Source organism: Callorhinus ursinus, unplaced genomic scaffold (genome assembly GCF_003265705.2).
Source record: "Callorhinus ursinus isolate GAN/ISIS: 27379988/994484 unplaced genomic scaffold, GSC_fseal_2.0 scaffold2, whole genome shotgun sequence".
Taxonomy (NCBI): domain Eukaryota; kingdom Metazoa; phylum Chordata; class Mammalia; order Carnivora; family Otariidae; genus Callorhinus; species Callorhinus ursinus.
Window position 1 is genome coordinate 61,009,697 of NW_027397064.1, and position 18,633 is coordinate 61,028,329.

The 18,633-nt window shown below is 41.6% G+C and overlaps 1 protein-coding gene across 1 annotated transcript in view; it reads right to left on the reverse strand.

Moving 5' to 3' along the window:
* Nucleotides 1-18,633, reverse strand: part of NOSTRIN (nitric oxide synthase trafficking) — a 55,988-nt gene that overhangs the window by 11,631 nt on the left and 25,724 nt on the right. Inside the window, exons 4-10 of the mRNA XM_025851550.2 lie at nucleotides 18,302-18,364; nucleotides 17,976-18,057; nucleotides 15,359-15,421; nucleotides 12,524-12,622; nucleotides 7,417-7,542; nucleotides 1,156-1,254; nucleotides 934-1,059 (exon numbers count right to left, since the gene is read on the reverse strand). Coding sequence (XP_025707335.1) covers nucleotides 934-1,059; nucleotides 1,156-1,254; nucleotides 7,417-7,542; nucleotides 12,524-12,622; nucleotides 15,359-15,421; nucleotides 17,976-18,057; nucleotides 18,302-18,364 — 658 coding nt within the window. The remainder of the gene's footprint in view (nucleotides 1-933; nucleotides 1,060-1,155; nucleotides 1,255-7,416; nucleotides 7,543-12,523; nucleotides 12,623-15,358; nucleotides 15,422-17,975; nucleotides 18,058-18,301; nucleotides 18,365-18,633) is intronic.

Here is an 18,633-nt window from a genome sequence, read left to right on the forward strand (position 1 = left end):
TAGTAGAATCACCCAAATGCCCTCAGAATAAGCTTCTGTAGTATGGTGTGAGGTTTTCAAAGGCAAGGACCATGAAGAATCTTGACCATGATTCCCACCTTCGAGGAGTCCTGCCTTTGTTCGATCCCTTCCACGTACACTTACTGACTTGCGCTTGAACTATTGGGCTGCACTTATCAACTTGGTTCTGACAAATAGAATACAAAGAGATGTCACTTCTGAGATTAGCTTATAAAGACTACAGTTCCGTCTTGGACACTAGCTCTGTCTCTTTTGGATCACTAGCTTCTAGGGGAAGCAGGCTGGCCTATTGTGAACTCCCCACAGGTGGAGAGAGCCCACATGGCAAGGAGCTGGTATCTGCAGCCACCAGACTGGGGGTGAGGGGGACTGCCATCTGCCACGTGGGTAAGTTCAGAAGCAGATCATCCCCCAGGAGAGCCTTGGCATGTCTGCACTCCTGGCTGACACACTGATGGCAGCCTTGTGAGGGACTCAGAGGCACCCAGGGAAGCCACACCTGGATTCCTGGCCCACAGAAACTGTGAGATAATAAATGCTTGTTTTAACCTGCGAAGTTTGGGGGTAAATGTTATGCAGCAATAGACAACCGATGTGATATACAGTGATTATTTACAGGTCCTGAAACACGTCTGCCTGGGATTACTCTAGAAGACTGAGCATAAAGATTCAGTCTAGAATCCTGTTTGACTTTCTTCCCTTCCAGAGGACACCAAAGACATATTTCTATTGCCCAGTTTGTAAACCACATCCTTTTCTTTTATTTATACAGACTATGAAAAAAATCAATATTTTCATTTACAAAACAAGATATTTCCTTTACGATTGCTCTCAATGTTTTTCCAAATGCGTCCCTCAGCCTATGAATGGGGTTCTCCCCATCAATGGGACTTCCTTCTATTCCATACTTACAAAGTAATCGGTTAATAGGAACTCGGATTTATTTTCTGTGGATGAAACTGCAGTTTCTTCCATGAGAGCCTGGGTATCTTTTTCCACATCTATCTTGCTGATGGCACAGTGAATCTGCGTGTGGCACTGCAATGCCAAGAAAGCAGAACAGGGTTGCTGAAGAATGTTTCCTGCCAGTTCTTAACCATGCACGTCAGAAATAGAGAAATCTTTACTACTCACTGTGGTCAGGGTTTGGCCAAAAACAGAAATATGTTGGGTGTACTGGTTCAAATTATTGTATAAAAGTTTAATTCTTTCCTTCTCCAGTTCCAGGATGCTCTGAAAAGGATGGAAAATGACAGAAGATGAGCCAGTTGTTGTGCAAAACTAAAGGCACACAGCCAGGCACTGACACACACCAAGAAAGCCTGCATGAACGGTCAGGTTAGTGCCTTCTGAAGATCTCATTTCCAGGCTGCAGTGGGGAAGATGCCCAGGACAGGAATGTGATTTGGTGAATGTCCTGCTTATCCTCATTTAGGATTGGTTTAGCTCACATAATTTTCCCAGACTGTTTTGGCCCAAAAGGCATATAGGCTGATGTTATTGGTTACCTGACATTCACAAAGAAAGGGGAGAAAAGAGACCATTTGAAAAGCATCTGTGAGTTCTTTTTTTTTTCTTTTTTTAAGATTTTATTTGTTTGTCAGACAGAGAAAGAGGGAGAGCACAAGCAGGGGGAGCAGCAGGCTCCCCACTCAGCAGGGAGCCCGATGCAGGGCTCGAGCCCAGGACCCTGGGATCATGATCTGAGCCGAAGGCAGACGTTTAACTGACTGAGCCACCCAGGCGTCCCAGCGTCTGTGAGTTCTAGAGAAGGAGTGTGAAGCCCAGTAAAACCCATGTCCATACCCTGGAAATGCATTCAGACTATTTGACAGAGCAGAACCCCAAAGTCCGATCAACTTTGAAATTATGAAATTTTAGGCCAGGTTTTAGGAACCCATTGTATCCTAGTAAGCAGCTGTTTCCTTATTTTGACACAAGCTGAGCCACCAGCATCAATCTGAGACTAGAATCACCAGTATCTCTTGGTGGAGATGGTAATGGTTAAGAGATTTTAATTACATTTCAGGGAAATCATTAAAATGATCTCTGTTTGCTCATGAAAAGAGGCAGAGATAAATTCCACTGTGCAAAGGGGAAATCCATATCTCATTTAATGAATTATTGCTTTCTATTATCTTGTTCTTTTTGTATAAAACAGTCAGTAGAGAAGCAAAATCCTCTGGAGGACCTAAAAAACTGTCCTCCTGTGTCTTTATGATAGCACATATATGAGAGCGTGGTCAGAGTTAGCAGGAACAGCAGATCTGGAGCCTGGTTGGGGACCAGGCACCATGGTAAATCACACTCTTCAGTGTTTTCAGTCCTGTCGTCCTGGTCTTCTGGTCTGTACTACTCAAGGAGCTTGGAAGAACTTCATTTTCATCTAAATTGCTTAAATAAAACTGATCAAAGAAATATCATGTTCTTTCTAGAGCAAGAACTCTCAAATTTTAGCATGCTTAGCAATCACCTAGATACCTTCCTAAAATCATTCAGAGGTTCTGATTCATCCCATTTAGAGAGGTGCTCAGGAATCAGAATTTTAACAAGCATGCTAGCTGCTTGGAGACATTGTCCTGGGACTATAAAGGGCCACAAAAAAAAAATCTAACTTCAAAATTATTTATGATCCTTCCACCCAGAGCTAACCCATTAGCATTCTGATGTGTTTCAGTCCTAGGTATGCGTGTATATATGATTTTATTTTTCTAGTTACCTAGCAAATTATTGAAATTTGTATCCTGTTTTTTCACTTAACATTATACAAGAGCGGTTTCTCATGTTCGTCTCCAGAAACACCATTTAACACAGTCCACTGTGTGGGATTGCATACAGTGCATTTGATTCATTTACTCATCCCCTTAAGGTTAGCCATTTGAATTGTTTCCTTCCTTTTGCTCCTAATGTATTTTGAACATAAATTGGTTTGTTTTTCAGCTATTTCGCAAGATGGATTTATAGAAGGAAAATTATGTTTTTCACCACGGGCTCCGGGAGAGAGCCAAGCCCTTCTGTCCTGAGGCAGCCGTTGTAGGCCCTATGAGTCACCCTCTCTCCGCCTGCATCTAAAGAGGCACAGTCTCTACCACCCTTGGGGGTACTGTGAAAATAATCACTCAGATTATTTTCTGTGTTCTGTGGTTCAGATGAAGAACACTGCGGAGAAGGTGAACATTTTTAACGCCCTTGACATTTATTGCAAATGCCTCTCTAAAATAATTCCTTGAGTACTTACTGTTGGAACCAAACATTTGGCTCTTGGTAATTCTTAGTAGCATGGCTATTGTTTTTCAAAATATATTATAGATTATTTATGCCAACTGAATTGTTTGTCCTTGGAAGGTAGGAAAAGTGACTTGAGCATGGTAGGATTATGAATAGTAAGACTAATTAACCTGTGGTTTGTGGAATTGGCTTTATTACTTCATAACCTCACTTGAAACTTGACATTTCTTAGTATCTAGCAAACTGCCTTGAATGCAGTTCAGTGAATGTTCTCTGAAGGAATTTATAAACCCAAATTGGAGAGGGAGAAGGAGTGAGAGGGTACGTTATAGGACGCTTAAGTGAATTCTTATACCCCATTTCTACAGGAGAATGGTCCTGGGAGAATGGAGGGAAAAAGGAAACTGAACAACCCTCCTCACATTTCCACCTTGCACACTTACAACAAAATTCCCCTTTAATTCAGTTCAGCCCACTTCTGTTATGTCTTCATGAATATAACATTCTCCTTCTGAGTTTGTATATAATAGACGATCTAGAACACACAGTGTAAGATGTGAGTCAGCGACTTGGGGGTGCAGGCCCAGTGTATACAAGCCAAGGGAATACGAAGTAAAGGAATGGTTCTTGGTTAGGGCCAGGCAAGGATGACTTGGCAGAAGCAGTCTTAAGTGGGTGCGCGGGGCCGGGCATGCCCTCAGGAGGCAGAAGGTGGCTCTAAGGGAGCTGAGGTAAGAGGATGTGTGACAACTGAAAGGGAGAGGTGGCACAGTGTTGGTGGCCTCTGGCATGGTGGTAACAATAAACCAGGATGCAAGAAGGGCGAAAGGAAATCTTTCTTTTCCTCATGGAGATTCGGATTTTGAGTAGATTCCCCATGTGACTTGGATTCTAATAAAAAAAACTTAGGGTTTTGGGGCACCTGGGTGGCTCAGTTGGTTGGGCAACTGCCTTCGGCTCAGGTCATGATCCTGGAGTCCCGGGATCGAGCCCCACATCGGGCTCCCTGCTCGGCGGGGAGTCTGCTTCTCCCTCTGACCTCTCCTGTTCTCTCTCTCATTCTCTCTCTCTCTCAAATAAATAAATAAAATCTTTAAAAAATAAAACTTAGGGTTTTAAACATTTTTAAAGCTGAGTTGAAAGAGATTTTTTTTTCAGAAACTTCAAGGATAATTAACATAGTGTTATACTAGTATCGAGTGTACAATATTATGAGTCGGTGATTCTACATATCACTCAGCGTGCATCACGATCAGTGTCCTCTTAATCCCCTTTATGTATCTCACCCGTGCCCCCCCCAATCACCTCCCTTCAGGAAACCACCAGTTTGTTCTCTATAGTTTAGAGTCTGTGCTTTTATTTGTCTGCAAAGACATCATTTTAGATAGAGATAAATGTATATCTTGTCACCATCAGGGAGACTTTATAAGCAAAAAAAGATAATTTCCATGATGTTTTAATATAAAAGTTGGGGCTGCTGAGAGGCGAGTGGGTCCGGAGGAGAGGTATAGGAGGACCCTAGCAGGAAAAAAGAAAACTGAGAAAAAGGAAAGAGAGACCTAGTAAGAGCCTCTGAGAAAGGAGTTGGTAATAGCAATATACCTAAGGCATTTTGAAGGCAGCGGGATGTTGGCTACCCCGGACGTAGTGGCAGCCATACGAGGTAGAACCATACTTATCCCCCATTGCTGTGATGTAGAGAAGTGAGAAGGATGCAGACACGGAGGTTAAGTATTTTTCTCATGGCCTTTGAAGGGCGTCTGGAAGATGGAATGGGAACAGCAATTTTTCTCTCATAATCAAACAGGGCTTCCAAGGAAGCCAGCCTCTGTGGAAAAGCCACAGCTCCACTGAGGAGTCCCAGGGGGTGAGGCAAGACCAAAGGCCAGGTTGGAGAGCCAGGTTTCAGATGCACCAAGCTGGAAATTAAATCCTTGGCCCTTTCTCATCCTCTTCATCTAACACCTGTTCAGCAGAAGCAAGGAGGGTACTAAGACCCTAGGTTTGATGGCATAAATTTAAAAAAGGTTTATCCTCATTTCTTCCTCTCTTTGACCTAGTTTTCATCGCTCCTTTAATTTCCCCGCCCTTCCCCACCTCTGCCTGTATCCTGCCTTGAGAGGGGAACAGCAAGATATGAACTGCGGCCCTTCGATTTCTGCTTGTCCAGCTCCTGTTAGCACAGAAGCAGAGGGCTGAGGTCAAGTCTGTGGCACGAGGCTGCTAGGTTGAGTCCCGTTGCCGTCTTGGGCAAGTACCCGCACGTCTCCACTCTCTCACTATAAATTGGGAATAAAATGATGACCTCTTCATGATGTTGTGATGAACACAAAATATAACGCAGCGAGTGTACTCAGCACCGTGCCTGTCCCTAAGCAGCACCTGTATCATTCACACATTACTGTGCTTATCAAATTGCATCTTGATTGCCTCTTTTTGCAATTGTACCTTCCTTTAAGCATCTTTTTTTAAACTTACAATGTGGGAGGGCGCCTGGGTGGCTCAGTTGGTTAAGCGACTGCCTTCGGCTCACGTCGTGATCCTGGAGTCCCGGGATAGAGTCCTGCATCGGGCTCCCTACTCGGCAGGGAGTCTGCTTCTCCCTCTGACCCTCCCCCCTCTCATGTGCTCTTCTCTCTCTCATTCTCGCTCTCTCAAATAAATAAATAAAATCTTTAAAAAAAAATAAACTTACAATGTGGGGAAAAAAGAAACCAAAACATTCATGTTCTTAGCACCCAGAGTTGAACATTATTTAAGTTGGTCAGATTTATGTTGACTTAAAAAATAGAGAGCTACGCTATTCAGATAGATAGTAGTTGGAGTAACTTTTGGGCCCCGGTTTGTTTTGTCCTCTGCCAGGCTGTCCACAAGCCATGTGGCTGTGCAGCTCTGTTGAATTCCCACCTTTTCCCTCCTACAACATAGATTCAGTCTGTATGTATGAGTTTACAAACACGCACATAAAAATGCACTGTAGTTTGGGGTGTGAGTTTTTAAATGCTTTAATTTACATAAAGTATATAAATAGCAGGTTTCTTTTCTTCGACATCATGATTTTGAGGTTAATTTGTGTGTGTGTGTGTGTGTGTTTAAGATTTTATTTATTTATTTGAGAGCGAGAGAGAGAGAGAGAGAGAGAGAGAGCCAGAGAGAAAGCAGGAGTGGAGGGGCAGAGGCAGAGGGAGAAGCAGGCTCCCTGCTGAGCAGAGACTGAGCCACCCAGGTGCCCCTAATTTGTGTTTAAATATAGTTTTAATTAATATTTATTGCTAGGTATCCATCTACTTTCTAAATTAGAGTCCATTTTAAGAGTAATTCCTCTATTGATAGGTATGAGGATTGTGTACAATTTTTTCTTATCCTGCAGTTATAAACAATTCTGCAATAAACATTGTTATACATCACCCTTGGTATACAGGTGTATACCAGATACGTGCCGAAGAGGGGAGCTGCCAGGTTGTAAATATATGCACATTTCAGTTTACTAGATACGACGGTCGAGTCATTCTCATCATTCTCACTAGAGAGGTACAAGAATTCTTGTTTCCCAGCAATTCTTGTTTAGCAACACGTGATATCATCACTTTTTAATCTTTGCAAAGTGATTGAGCGTCTCTTCAGATGTTTATTGGTGATTTTGATTTTCCCTTTTGTGATCTGCTTGTTCATACTTTTTAAGTTTTATCGGATGATTTGCCACAATTCTTTCCTTATATGTCTTCTTGGCTGCTGAGCTTACTCCTCCCAGGTTGAGGTGGTACTCTTTAATCATTGCTCCAAGGCCCAACACAAAACCCCACAGACTAAGGAACTCCGTAAACGATTACTGTACAAATCAACTCTCAGGCCTCAAATTTCTTTCTGAGTGCCAAATACTCAAGCCTTAATTACACTTCACTTCGACAGCACTCTTTGAAGTTAGCTGCGTGCTATTGCGGCCGTTGAGAATTCAGAATCTGGCCACAGCTCCTCAGTAAATATGGTTATTGGATCCATGGAGAAATGGAAACGACTGGTAGTCATGTGGTTTGTCTAAAATCACAGGAGTGAGGGTCATTGCCAAGGACAGAGCTCATCAGGTCATGTAATTATAGATCTGACCTTCCTTTTCAAGGCCTCACCGAGCTCCACGGAAGAAGAGAAAAATGCGAGCTCAGGACTCACCTGGTAGCAATTTTCCAGTGTGTTTTCCCACTTGAGTCTGGTAGCACAGCCAGCCAGGTTTTTTTGGTAGTAATTTTCATCTTCTTTTGCCAACTTCTCCGTCGATTTTTTCAGTTTACTGAGGAGCTAAAGGAAAACATCAGTGTCATATATTCCTTAACACATTTATCAAAGCCCTTGGTGACCCCAGGTAAAGGATACATACAACCCAACCATACAGCTCCCATCTCCCAGCAAAAGTCAGCCACAGTAGCTATAGAGGACAAAACCAAAGATCTTTCTCAGAGAAAAGGCATACCAGAGCTGAAAGGAAACCTAAGGGTCTGTCGGTGTGATTCCTTCAATCATTCACATGAGGAAATTGAGGTCCTTAAGTGTGACGTGATGTGCCCATGTTCATCCATCCAATCAAGGAGGAGTCCAAATGACAGGTGAGCAGATTAGGAAGCTCCAGCTCCCGACTGTAATCTACCAATGCTCCATGTCCCAGCATTTCTTGGCAAGGACAGGTGGAGATTGTGCAAGCACGTAAGTTTAGAACTGGTTCACTGGTGAAGAGCTCGAGGCACAGGCCAATGTTGACTATGAGTTGTGGACTGCTAGCCAGGTGCTTCCCACTCATCCTGCTCCCCAGTGATCTGTTCCTTCACAAGGAGCCCCCTCTTGCCAGCCACCAAAAGTGGCATTCTGATTGTGAAGCCTTCTGGAAAATCAGAGTGATAACAAAACTCTCTGTACCAGGGTAGCTGAAATTGATTCTCAAAATGCTCAGACAACTAATTTCACATCTTTGAGAACAAAGGAAGTTGTATTACACGAATTGTTCTCAAACTTGGATATGTTTAGGAAGGACCTGGGTGCTTATAAAATTGCAGATTTTCAGGGTCCCACAGGTAGCAATACGGATCCAGTAGTTCTATAATGGGATTGGGAAATCTGAATTTCACTACCTTTCCGGGTGATTCTGATGCAAATGGTCCTCAAAGCACAGTTCAAGGAAGACCAAAGATCCCCCTGATATGAGCAGTTTAGGAGTTTCAAGGACAGAGACAAAGGCTTTTAAAAATGACCTTCTTTATGCTTAAGGACATTTTGACTAATGTTTTAGTAATGAAGAACATCCATCCAAAATGGTGAATATTAACACCACTCACTTTATTATTCCAATTGATATGCTAGCCATTCAATTGTCCCTCGGCTCTGATGTATGACTTACACAGGACATATTTGGTTTTGTATATCAAGTGTAATGAAACGCATTTATCTGCGGAAACATGAGCTCGTGAATTTCAATCTGATAACAATATAGTGAAAAAGGTGAAAGTGTGCCATGGCTATACTTTGCTAAATCATCATCCTTAGATTGTTATTGAGATGCTCACACGCCCAGCAATGAGAATGCAGTCACTTTTGAGATGACTGCTCACATCAGCCTACACTACAGAGCTAGACTGACTAGAAGTTTCTGTTCAGCAAATTTACAACAAATAACCCCAAATAGATATAAAAGAAGAACAGTTGACTTTTATATTCTTATTTAAGGAAATTCTCAGAAAACTTTATAAACTTTGTCAAATATTGAATGCTTCTTCTTTTCTTTCTCTTGGAATAAACATATCATTCATTTATTCATCAAACATCTATTGAGTGCCACAGTGTGCCATGTACTAGGTTCTGGGACTAGGAAAGTAAACTAGATAGTCTCTCCCTCTAGTCAGAGACCCATAGGGCCATCACTGTCCTGTGTGATAGATCCCAGAATGATACAAATATTAGGTATCACCGGGGCACCAAGAGGGGCACCTAAACCAATCTTGGAATTAAAATGACATGTAAGCTAAGCCTGGGCATACAATGGGTACTCACAGAAATGACCCTGTGTGAATAAAGCTAAAATGGGAGTAATAATTAGTGAGGTGAAATAGTATAACATGATACGGACAAAATTTTTGGAGACATTGGAGCACACAGTTTGAGAGAGAAGAGCAATAATACTGAAAAGTTAGGCAAGGGTCAAGTCAGGGAGGGTCTTTAGGGCCACATAAAGGAGTTCAGACTTTATTTGAGGTCACCAGGAAGGCTCTGACGGCCTTTAAAAGGAGAATGATATGCTCATATTCGAGTTTCAGAAAAGTCAGGTGGGCTTGTAGATGAGGAAGAGATAGAAGAAGACAACACTGAAACCCAGGAGACCAGTTTGCCAGAGAGCTGCAAGCAGTGGCGATGGCGGTCTGTGATAGAGCTGGGAGCGGGGAGGGCGAGGCACAAGTAGCAAAAGTCAGGAAGTATTTTGTTTAGGAGGTAGAACCACGAGCATATGTTACATGGTAATATTCAAAGATCTAGAAAACACAGGAATAAAAGAATATTTTTGGTAGAGGGAAGTGATGGTTCCAATCTTAGATGTTGAGTTTGAGGTGCTAGGAGGCAGTTCAGAGACTGGTTGGGCTGGAGACATAAACTGGGGTATTATCAGCTTAGATATGATAGTGGAAGCCTTGAGAGTATATTTATTGAGTACTGGTTATATAGTGAGTAACTGATTTTGAGAATAATGTGTTGGACACTGGAAATACAATGCTGCATAAAACAGAATGAGTCCCAGGAGAAAAATCATCAGGAAAAGCAATATATAAAGGACAGGCAAAAAGGCGAAGTCCATCAAAGAGTTAAAGAAAAAAACGCCAGAAAGAAAAACCAAAAGAGTAAGGTGTTGCTGAAGTTAAAAGAAGAGAATTTTCTAGAAGGAGGACGTCAACAATGCTTAATGCTTCCAAGAAGTTAAGTAAGATAAGAACTGGAAAGTACACATTGGCTTTAGCAAGAAGGATGATATGTTTTCAAAGCAAGAACACTCTTCGTAGAACGGTGGGGAAAGCTTGATTGGTGTGGACCGAGGAGGGAACAGGAGGTGAGGGAATGGAGACAGAGCACAGACAACCCTTTCAATAAATCTTACTGTAAAAAAAGGAGAGATGATGAAATCTGGAGAGGAACAGAAATAGGGCCATGGAGAGGTGTCTCCCTGACTCTTCCTACTCTCACAAGATGGGGTGGGGAGGGACATGTTGACTGAGGAGAAGCAACTATTAGAGAGGGGTATGTGCAAGATACAGGTGAAAGGGAAATAATCAAGAAAAGGATCTCTGAGAGGCAGGATGGGCTGGGACTCCAAGCACACAGTGAAGAATCAGCCTGTCCCATTCTTTGCACATACGACTTTGGGAGACAGGTGGCTGAGCCGACTTCTATTTACTGTGAGGAAGGAGGCAGGATAGTCAGTCTGCTGAGAGTGGGTGGTGAGGATGGAGGTGTGAGAAGAATGGAGATTAGATCAGCTTCTGCCGAGAACAAGGACAGCTGAGCGGGAAAACAGAACTGCTGAGCAGGCCAGAGCTTGCTCTGTTCAGGTTGGAGATGTTGGGCACTTCTGTGTGAGATGCAAAAAAGGAATGCTGCCTTAGGTGGTTAGCCTTAGGACTGAAAAAAAAAGAAGAAGAAGAAGAAGAAGAAGAAAGCTACCAGGTAAAGCAATGAAGATTATAGGGATCTTGATATAATGACAGCCAATATTCTGTGGTTACAGAATCAGTCGGAGGAGGGCAGAAGAAGACCATGGGCTTTGACCTCGCAGGGAAGCTGCTAATGACGGAAAGAAGAGGAAATCCACCATTTAGGCGCCTGGTGCTTTTCTCTTTGTTATTGCTTGACATCAATAAAGAATAGCTTCTAATGAGGGCTCCCAAAGCCTGTGCCAGGCCCCAGTGCTCAGCATTGTAGCACACTGTGGTTTTGCTGCTTCATCATTCAATACTTGTTATGATCATTTCAAACTGGGAAAATTGACAGGTGGAGAAATAAGAATGTTGTCAAATCTTGCTAACAATGAATTTAAGTTATTCAACTCATAGTTTCTTCAGATGAAATGACAGCTTTACTTGCAATGATGATTTTCTTTTTCTTTTAAGAATGTTTTGGGTTGTGGGGGTGTGGCCTGCATTTCCTTAGGGGGACTTCATCTTTCAGGGAAGATACTATTTCAGAGGTTTCCAATTTGGAGCACATACCACACGAGATGTGTGAGATAATCTATCATATCTCCAACATTATTTGTGTTCCTTTTTGCCTAGACACGGTTAGCAAGCTTACTCTTATTTAACAAATGAGTCGACACTGGTGCCCACCCATGGACAATTATGTGCCCTGGAGGGAGAGTGGGGATTTTAGAACCTAAGAAGCTGACATGAGCCCTCACAAATGTCTTCACTTTCAGTGTCCTGGGACATGTGGCCATTCGCATGTGTCTGGGACACGGGATTTACAGATATTTCTTCTAGCTCGAATTAGATTACACACACAAAATTAACAAATTTTGTTTGTCTCAAAAAGATTTCTGCTGAGATGTAGATTGACATTAGTACTGCCAATGTAAGCACAAGAAAGCCACAAGGAAATGTCAGAACTGATGCCTACTCCTGCTCCTGGTTATGAGGAAAAGGCAAAAACTGGGATGATCTGGTGAAATCTGAAAAGAAGTTAACCAGAAAGTTTAAAATTATCAAGAGGACTATTAGAAATATGAATTTACATTTACTACGATTAAGGCTGAACCTTGCTCAAGGGTAAATTTTGCCTGGAAATGTCACTCAGTGATCACATGAAGGCATCATGGTTAGCTAATCATTTAAAATATTATTTCATCTCTATCTCATCCCTCAAACACTTTTTTATGTTTTATAATGTTCATAGCATATGAGTATAATATATAAAGTGCTACGTATGGTATACAATATTGGTAAAGTACATGATATAATTCATTATATATGTACATATATTTTTTACTTACTTGTGCTGAGAGATATGTAATAGGGTCCCTATGGAAAAATTTGGACACCCTTGGTCTAATTTGTCATCTGTCAATAATACCTTTTAAAAATATATGTGGACCAGGAATGATTTAGAATCCCTCTCATGCTCTGCCACATGACAGCTCTGCAGAGACCCCACACACAGCAGGGAGTCAGCCAGTTCTCTTGTGTTCATAGCTCAGAGTAGGAAATCCATCCTTCTCTAAGCCACATGCATGTAGCCGGCCATGACAGGTTACCTTCTGCTTCTCCTTCTTAGTCACAGTTTGCCTGGAACTTCCTACAAGATGGGAAAGTGCCTCATGCTTCTTGGTACTAATCATTAATTTCTTCTTGGCCTAGAGTCAAAAACATACAAAAAAGCAAAAATGGATGAGAATCAGATATCAAGAGAAAAACTCTTCTGTTCTGGAACAAGTTATGTTCATGTGCTAGCTTAAATGATTGTGCAATTTTCGTTCTTCATTTCTGCCCTCACCACAAAATCTGCCTGGAATATCACAGTGGCTAACATTTTGCCCTGAAACCACTGTATGTTTTTCATTATATCGAGTACACTCAAGAGGGTTATACATTTTTCCGAATCACAAAGGCCCGCAAGCCTTCAAAACATCATTCTGGCTAGCATCATGACGGGAATGGTTTTACCACAAAATCATCACAGCAGACATGGAAGACCACCTGCATCATTCTTTTAAATCAACCTGGGCCACAACTGAGGTCATTTTAAGATGCTCTCTTAACACTTACAGCAGGGCGCCTGGGTGGCTCAGTTGGTTAAGCGACTGCCTTCGGCTCAGGTTATGATCCTGGAGTCCTGGGATCGAGTCCTGCATCGGGCTCCTTGCTCAGCAGGGAGTCTGCTTCTCCCTCTGATCCTTCCCCCTCTCAGGTGCTTTCTCTCTCTCATTCTCTCTCTCAAATAAATAAATAAAATCTTAAAAAAAAAACTTACAGCAAAGGGGCAATTTTGCACCTGATGCAAAGGCTTCAGAGGTGGGCATTTGCCTGGCATCTTGTGAAATGACCTGCACTGGCGGTGAGGGGGTGGGGGGTTGGGTAGGAAGAAGTGCGTTCAAAGTCCTCCTACTCTATTGATGCCTCAAACCTCAAAGTGGGTTATGACCCAGGTGATCATTTCCTATTCTACACGGTTTCAACTTGGCAGAAGATGATGTTCCAGAGAGAAAATGAGAAAACAGAACTTGGTTTGAGTTGGATCCAGCCTGTTCAGGAACTGGATTGATTGAAAGACTGTTTAGTTTTGCACCTCAATGTCATAAGGACTGCAAAACCGGGTAATGAAGGGAAAAGTTCAGTTCCCTCTCTCTTTAGGAATCAGAGGCAAAGCCTTCCGAATGTCTCTCAACCCATGAAGCCTCTGCAAAAGGGAATTCAAGGAACAGGAAGCTCACTGACCCTCTTTCTCTGCCTCTAGTCAGTCACAAGCCCACGGGGAAATGGGAGCATGAGGGAAGAACTTTGGGTCTTTAAAAGGCTTCCATTTCTGTCTCCCAACTGACATGCTGAAAACTTCAATTGCAACTGGGGAGAAAATCATTAGAGCTCAAGAATTTTATGTTCTCTAATTTCTGTGTCACTCTTCATAAAAAAAATAAAATCATTTTATTTAGAAAAATACTTGGTGGAAACTGGGAAAGAATAAAAGATGCTTTTTTTGTTCTTGAAAGCAATTATACATGCCTAGCACGGTTTCTCTCTTTTGGTCCGTTATATTGAATTTCCTGGGAAGGCTGAATATTTAGAGAATGGATTTTAAAAAACAAATTCTGTTTGGGGCGCCTGGGTGGCTCAGTTGTTTAAGCATCTGATTCTTGATCTCAGCTCAGGTCTTGATCTCAGAGTTGTGAGTTCAAGCCCCACGTTGGGCTCCACACTGGATGTGGAACCAACTTAAAAAAAAAAATTCTGTTTAAGAAAGCTCATAAAATCAAGAACAAACTAAAACAAATGACTGGACACTGATTATGAGACTTTTAAACATTTATGATAAAAGTGATGCTCATGAACATTCTTTTACCAGTACTACTATTGCAGGTATAGAAATTCATTTATCTCAAACATTTCTTTATTAATGCCTTTGGTCTTCCGCAGCCCTTGATTTCAGCAGGAGCTTCAAAGGCAACAGTGAGGACTGAGATGGGGCTGCCTATTTTTGAGGTTATTCGCCACTAGCAGCTGTCTCCTGCGGAAAGTTCTCTTTGGGTACTGATACTCTGGAGAGGAAAAGGAAGTTCAACTTTTGGAGCACAAATTCTCTCAAAGGGGATCACCGGGTTTTCTTCACAGATTCCCTCTCCACTGGTTTCTGGTTCTTTCAACTTGAATTCCCCCTAAACTGGATTGTTCTAGAATTATCTTCTCTACATATATATGGGTTCCATCTGTTATTCTCTCTCTGCGTAAGAACCCATAATGATATGCTCTAAATTCTCACACCAGATCATAATTCCTCTCCTTGGAATTCATTTACTGTTTCCTGCACATATGTTAGCTGGCCAACTACGTTTTAAATTACTCGCAAATAGGAACAGCGTCCTTGTACCAAGGGGAGTACGAGAAGAAGACCACACATATTTGTGGCATCAGTACATGTCTTCCCCTTTACACATGGCTCCTCACCCCTCACGGCACTCCGCTCACTAGTGAGACAGAGATCGTTCTTGGTTCAACACAACCGGCTTTAGGTAAATTATTTACCTCTCTGTGTCTCAGTTTTCCCCACCCATCTGTCAAATGGGACATACCATACCGGTTTGCTTTTTTTGGGGGGGGCGTTGTTGCAATGATTGAATATATAAATACATAGCATTTGCCATACAATAAATGCTACGGCTGTTAGCTATAAATAATAACCATATTCTGAGCCCTGCTCTTCCATCGGTTTAGTTGAAAGATAAATCTATACAATAATTCAGGGGAGGAAACATTTTTCTCTTCAGTTAGCACTTAGATATACTAACACTAAAACACAGGATCACATTCGTGCAAAAGCAAAAAGGCTCAGACCGAAAAACTGAGTTTGCATAAATGACATTCATATGTATACTTGCCTTGATTTGTTGATTCCAGTTGCCAATGACAAGATTTGCTGCCTTTTCAACTTCGTTATCAAGCTATGAACAGAAAAAAAGAGACACGATTTTTTTTTCTTCTTCTGTCTTTCTGTTGAGTCATGGTGCTGGCTTATGAATTCTGGTACAATCACTATCACAATCCATAGGAATTTCAAAATCCTACAGGGGACATATAAATCCTGAGAAAAGTAGCCAAACTAAACTGTCTTTTCCCTATGTCAAAACCTCTTGACAGACGTTAGCTTGAAGGCATTTGGTAAAATAACTATTTTTGTGTAAACTGTGTAACTATACAAGAACTTGTAAAAAGAACATCAGTGTGTGCGACCTGCGTGGAGGGGGTCTTGCATAGTTTGGTGTCCCTTTTGGTCCCAGCACGTCTTCAGCATCATTCCATGTTGCCTAATCTTTAGCACCATGACAATGCCTAATAGTCCTGGCAGTGCTAATTTTACTGTCTCATTGCCCCTGAAGTGAATGAAGACTGTTACAATTTCAAAGAGATTGAATTCTTTATCATAATTAACTTTTCTCTTACTTTTAAACAGCCAAAGGTACAGTAAAATAATGATAAAAATGCATCTAGACAACCCCCCAAGGAGATCAGACTTAGTGAGGGCAAAGCTTTTTTTCCTCGACCATAGACAGATCAGCTATCACTCAGCCACGTTGAGATCTAGCAATGCTGCCCTTTTATTTTGTCCAGCTGATTGAGTTTGGAATATACGATTTACTGTAACAAATACAATGAAAATAGTTTTGTGCACTATGTCACTTTTGACTCTGTGTGAAATGTGGAGCAAGTTCACTCTAAAAATAATTTTCATCTTTTTTTTTTTTTTAAGTAGGCTCTACACCCAATGTGGGGCTTGAACTCATGACCGTGAGATCAAGAGTCACATGCTCTACTGACTGAGCCAGCCAGGCGTCCTAAAAAAGTCCTCCTCTTTTATCTTCTGTGAGAGAGTGGGCCGGGATGGTGGGGGTGCAGCGCGGAGGGGCAACGCCGAAATAAAGGTTTGGAAACTGGACCAGCAGTTTGAGGGATCATGCTGTTAATTATCCAAAGCCCTATGATAATGATCATGGCGCTGTGCCTAATTTATGGTAAATACTCAGGAAATGCTAGTGATTATCGTATTATTATGGGGTATGCAAAATATTTTGTAACTAATGAAATATCGACTGGTTTTCAGTTTTGATTAAGTTGGTTTGCACAGGTGGAAGGTGATATTGCTTGGTAGTAATTACTGTATAAATTTCCCCCATTACCCCAGCCCTCAGTAGAACATCCATTCTGGTAAAAATACACATATGCCCACACAAACATCAATTCCATTTCCTGACTCAGTTTAATGAATTTGAATAGAAATGTTTTTGTATCATTTCTCTTCCATCCCAGTGTTTATAGATCCCTCATCTTCCTAACTTACTACCTTTAGGACCTCCTTTATCTGGCTGTGGTCGCTTGAAACCACCCCTAGCCACTGCCCCTTCCCTCCACAAGGGCCACCCATGACTGCTTCTGAACTTCTAACCTGCACCTGGCCTTGAACCAACTGTGACCATGACCTCACCCCTATCAGAGTTGAGCAGTGTTTATTAAACACCTCTTTATGTCGCCTGAAAATAGATTTTAAAGTTCTTAACGACTGTATGACACACAAAGAAAAAGAAGCACAGATGAAATTGTTCTGGAAGAAAAGGGACACAGGAAGACCAGACAATATGCTAGACAAGAGGACCAGGTGCTCCTGAAAGAATTGTTTAGTTTTGTTTTTCCCTGTCCCCAATTTTAAGACTACTTGAGGACTACACCTTAGTATTGCCTTTACCTAATCCCAAACTGTTAAGCACCAAAAACATGTCTTTTTAAAAATTGTGTTTATAATTCTTCTGTTTACAGAAGGAATATCTATTCATTGAAAAACAATGGAAATACAAAAAGTACCAAAAGATGAGATAAAAATAACCTCAAATTCCACTGTCTAGAAATAATTCTTTTTTTTTAAAGATTTTATTTATTTATTTGATAGAGAGACACACAGTGAGAGAGGAGAGAGGGAACACATGCAGGGGGAGTGGGGGAGGAAGCAGCAGACTCCTGCGGAGCAGGGAGCCCGATGTGGGGCTTGATCCCAGGACCCTGGGATCATGACCTGAGCCAAAGGCAGATGCTTAACGACTGAACCACCCAGGCACCCCTAGAAATAATTCTTACTAACATTCTCATGAGGTTCCTTCAGATTTTTTTCTATTCATATATACATATATTTACTTTACAAAATTGAGGTCATTTTTATTTAACACTATATAGTGAAAAAATTTCCATGTCAATAAATTCTTCTGTAATAAGATTTTAATGGTTGCATAATATTCCATTGTTTGGATTTAGCATGATTTATTTTTGAATAATGAGGAGGTTTCTAGTTTTTCACTAGTATAAACAATGCTTTAACAAATATCTTTGTACATAAATCTTGAGCTCACGTTTGTTTTTATGACAAATCCCTGAAAGCTAGCATCACTTTTGATCACCTTTCATTCCTTGGGTCAAAGACAGAAATCTTGCTTTAAGATAGATTTGACTCACTGATTTTCTCTTCTTTTCATGTACACTCAGGACTTGATGAGTTGGTTTTATTGCTTCCAACTCAATTGCTTTGCCAAGTTTTCTGGAAAGAGAACATAAAAAACACACAAGCATAGTATGAGGATTTATATCTACTTTCCAAATTATTCTCTGGGTAAATGAAACGGTGTGTTCCAGCCTGTCTATTCGGGGCAAGTTTGAAGCAGAGTATCTGTAGCACGCCCACTTTAAATATTTAAATATTTATGCCTCCCCCTGGGGTTGGGGTAAGCCCTGGGGGTGGGGGTGGGGTAGGGAGGTGGGGGAAGTGGAAGGGGGACACTCACTGATGCAGGTCCGCTGCAGATTTCATGCCCTCTGAGACCCAGGCCCAGGCACTAACGAGACAGCTGGAGGCAAAAACAGGAGGGCACAAGAGTGGGTGTCATTTTCCCAGTGAAGTCTGAGCAATGCAGCATCATGTCTGATTCACTACATACAGCAATTGCCCTCATTTCCTTAATCTTATCTCAGTGTGTCCACAGGATTCAATTCTGCCAATTTATTGATTTGCACTGTAGTCATTACATATACAGCCTTTTTGCCATCATTTTTCTTTTCATTTTCCATTTCATATCTGTAGAAAATCAGGGAAATAAAGTAGCCAAGGGTGAGCAGG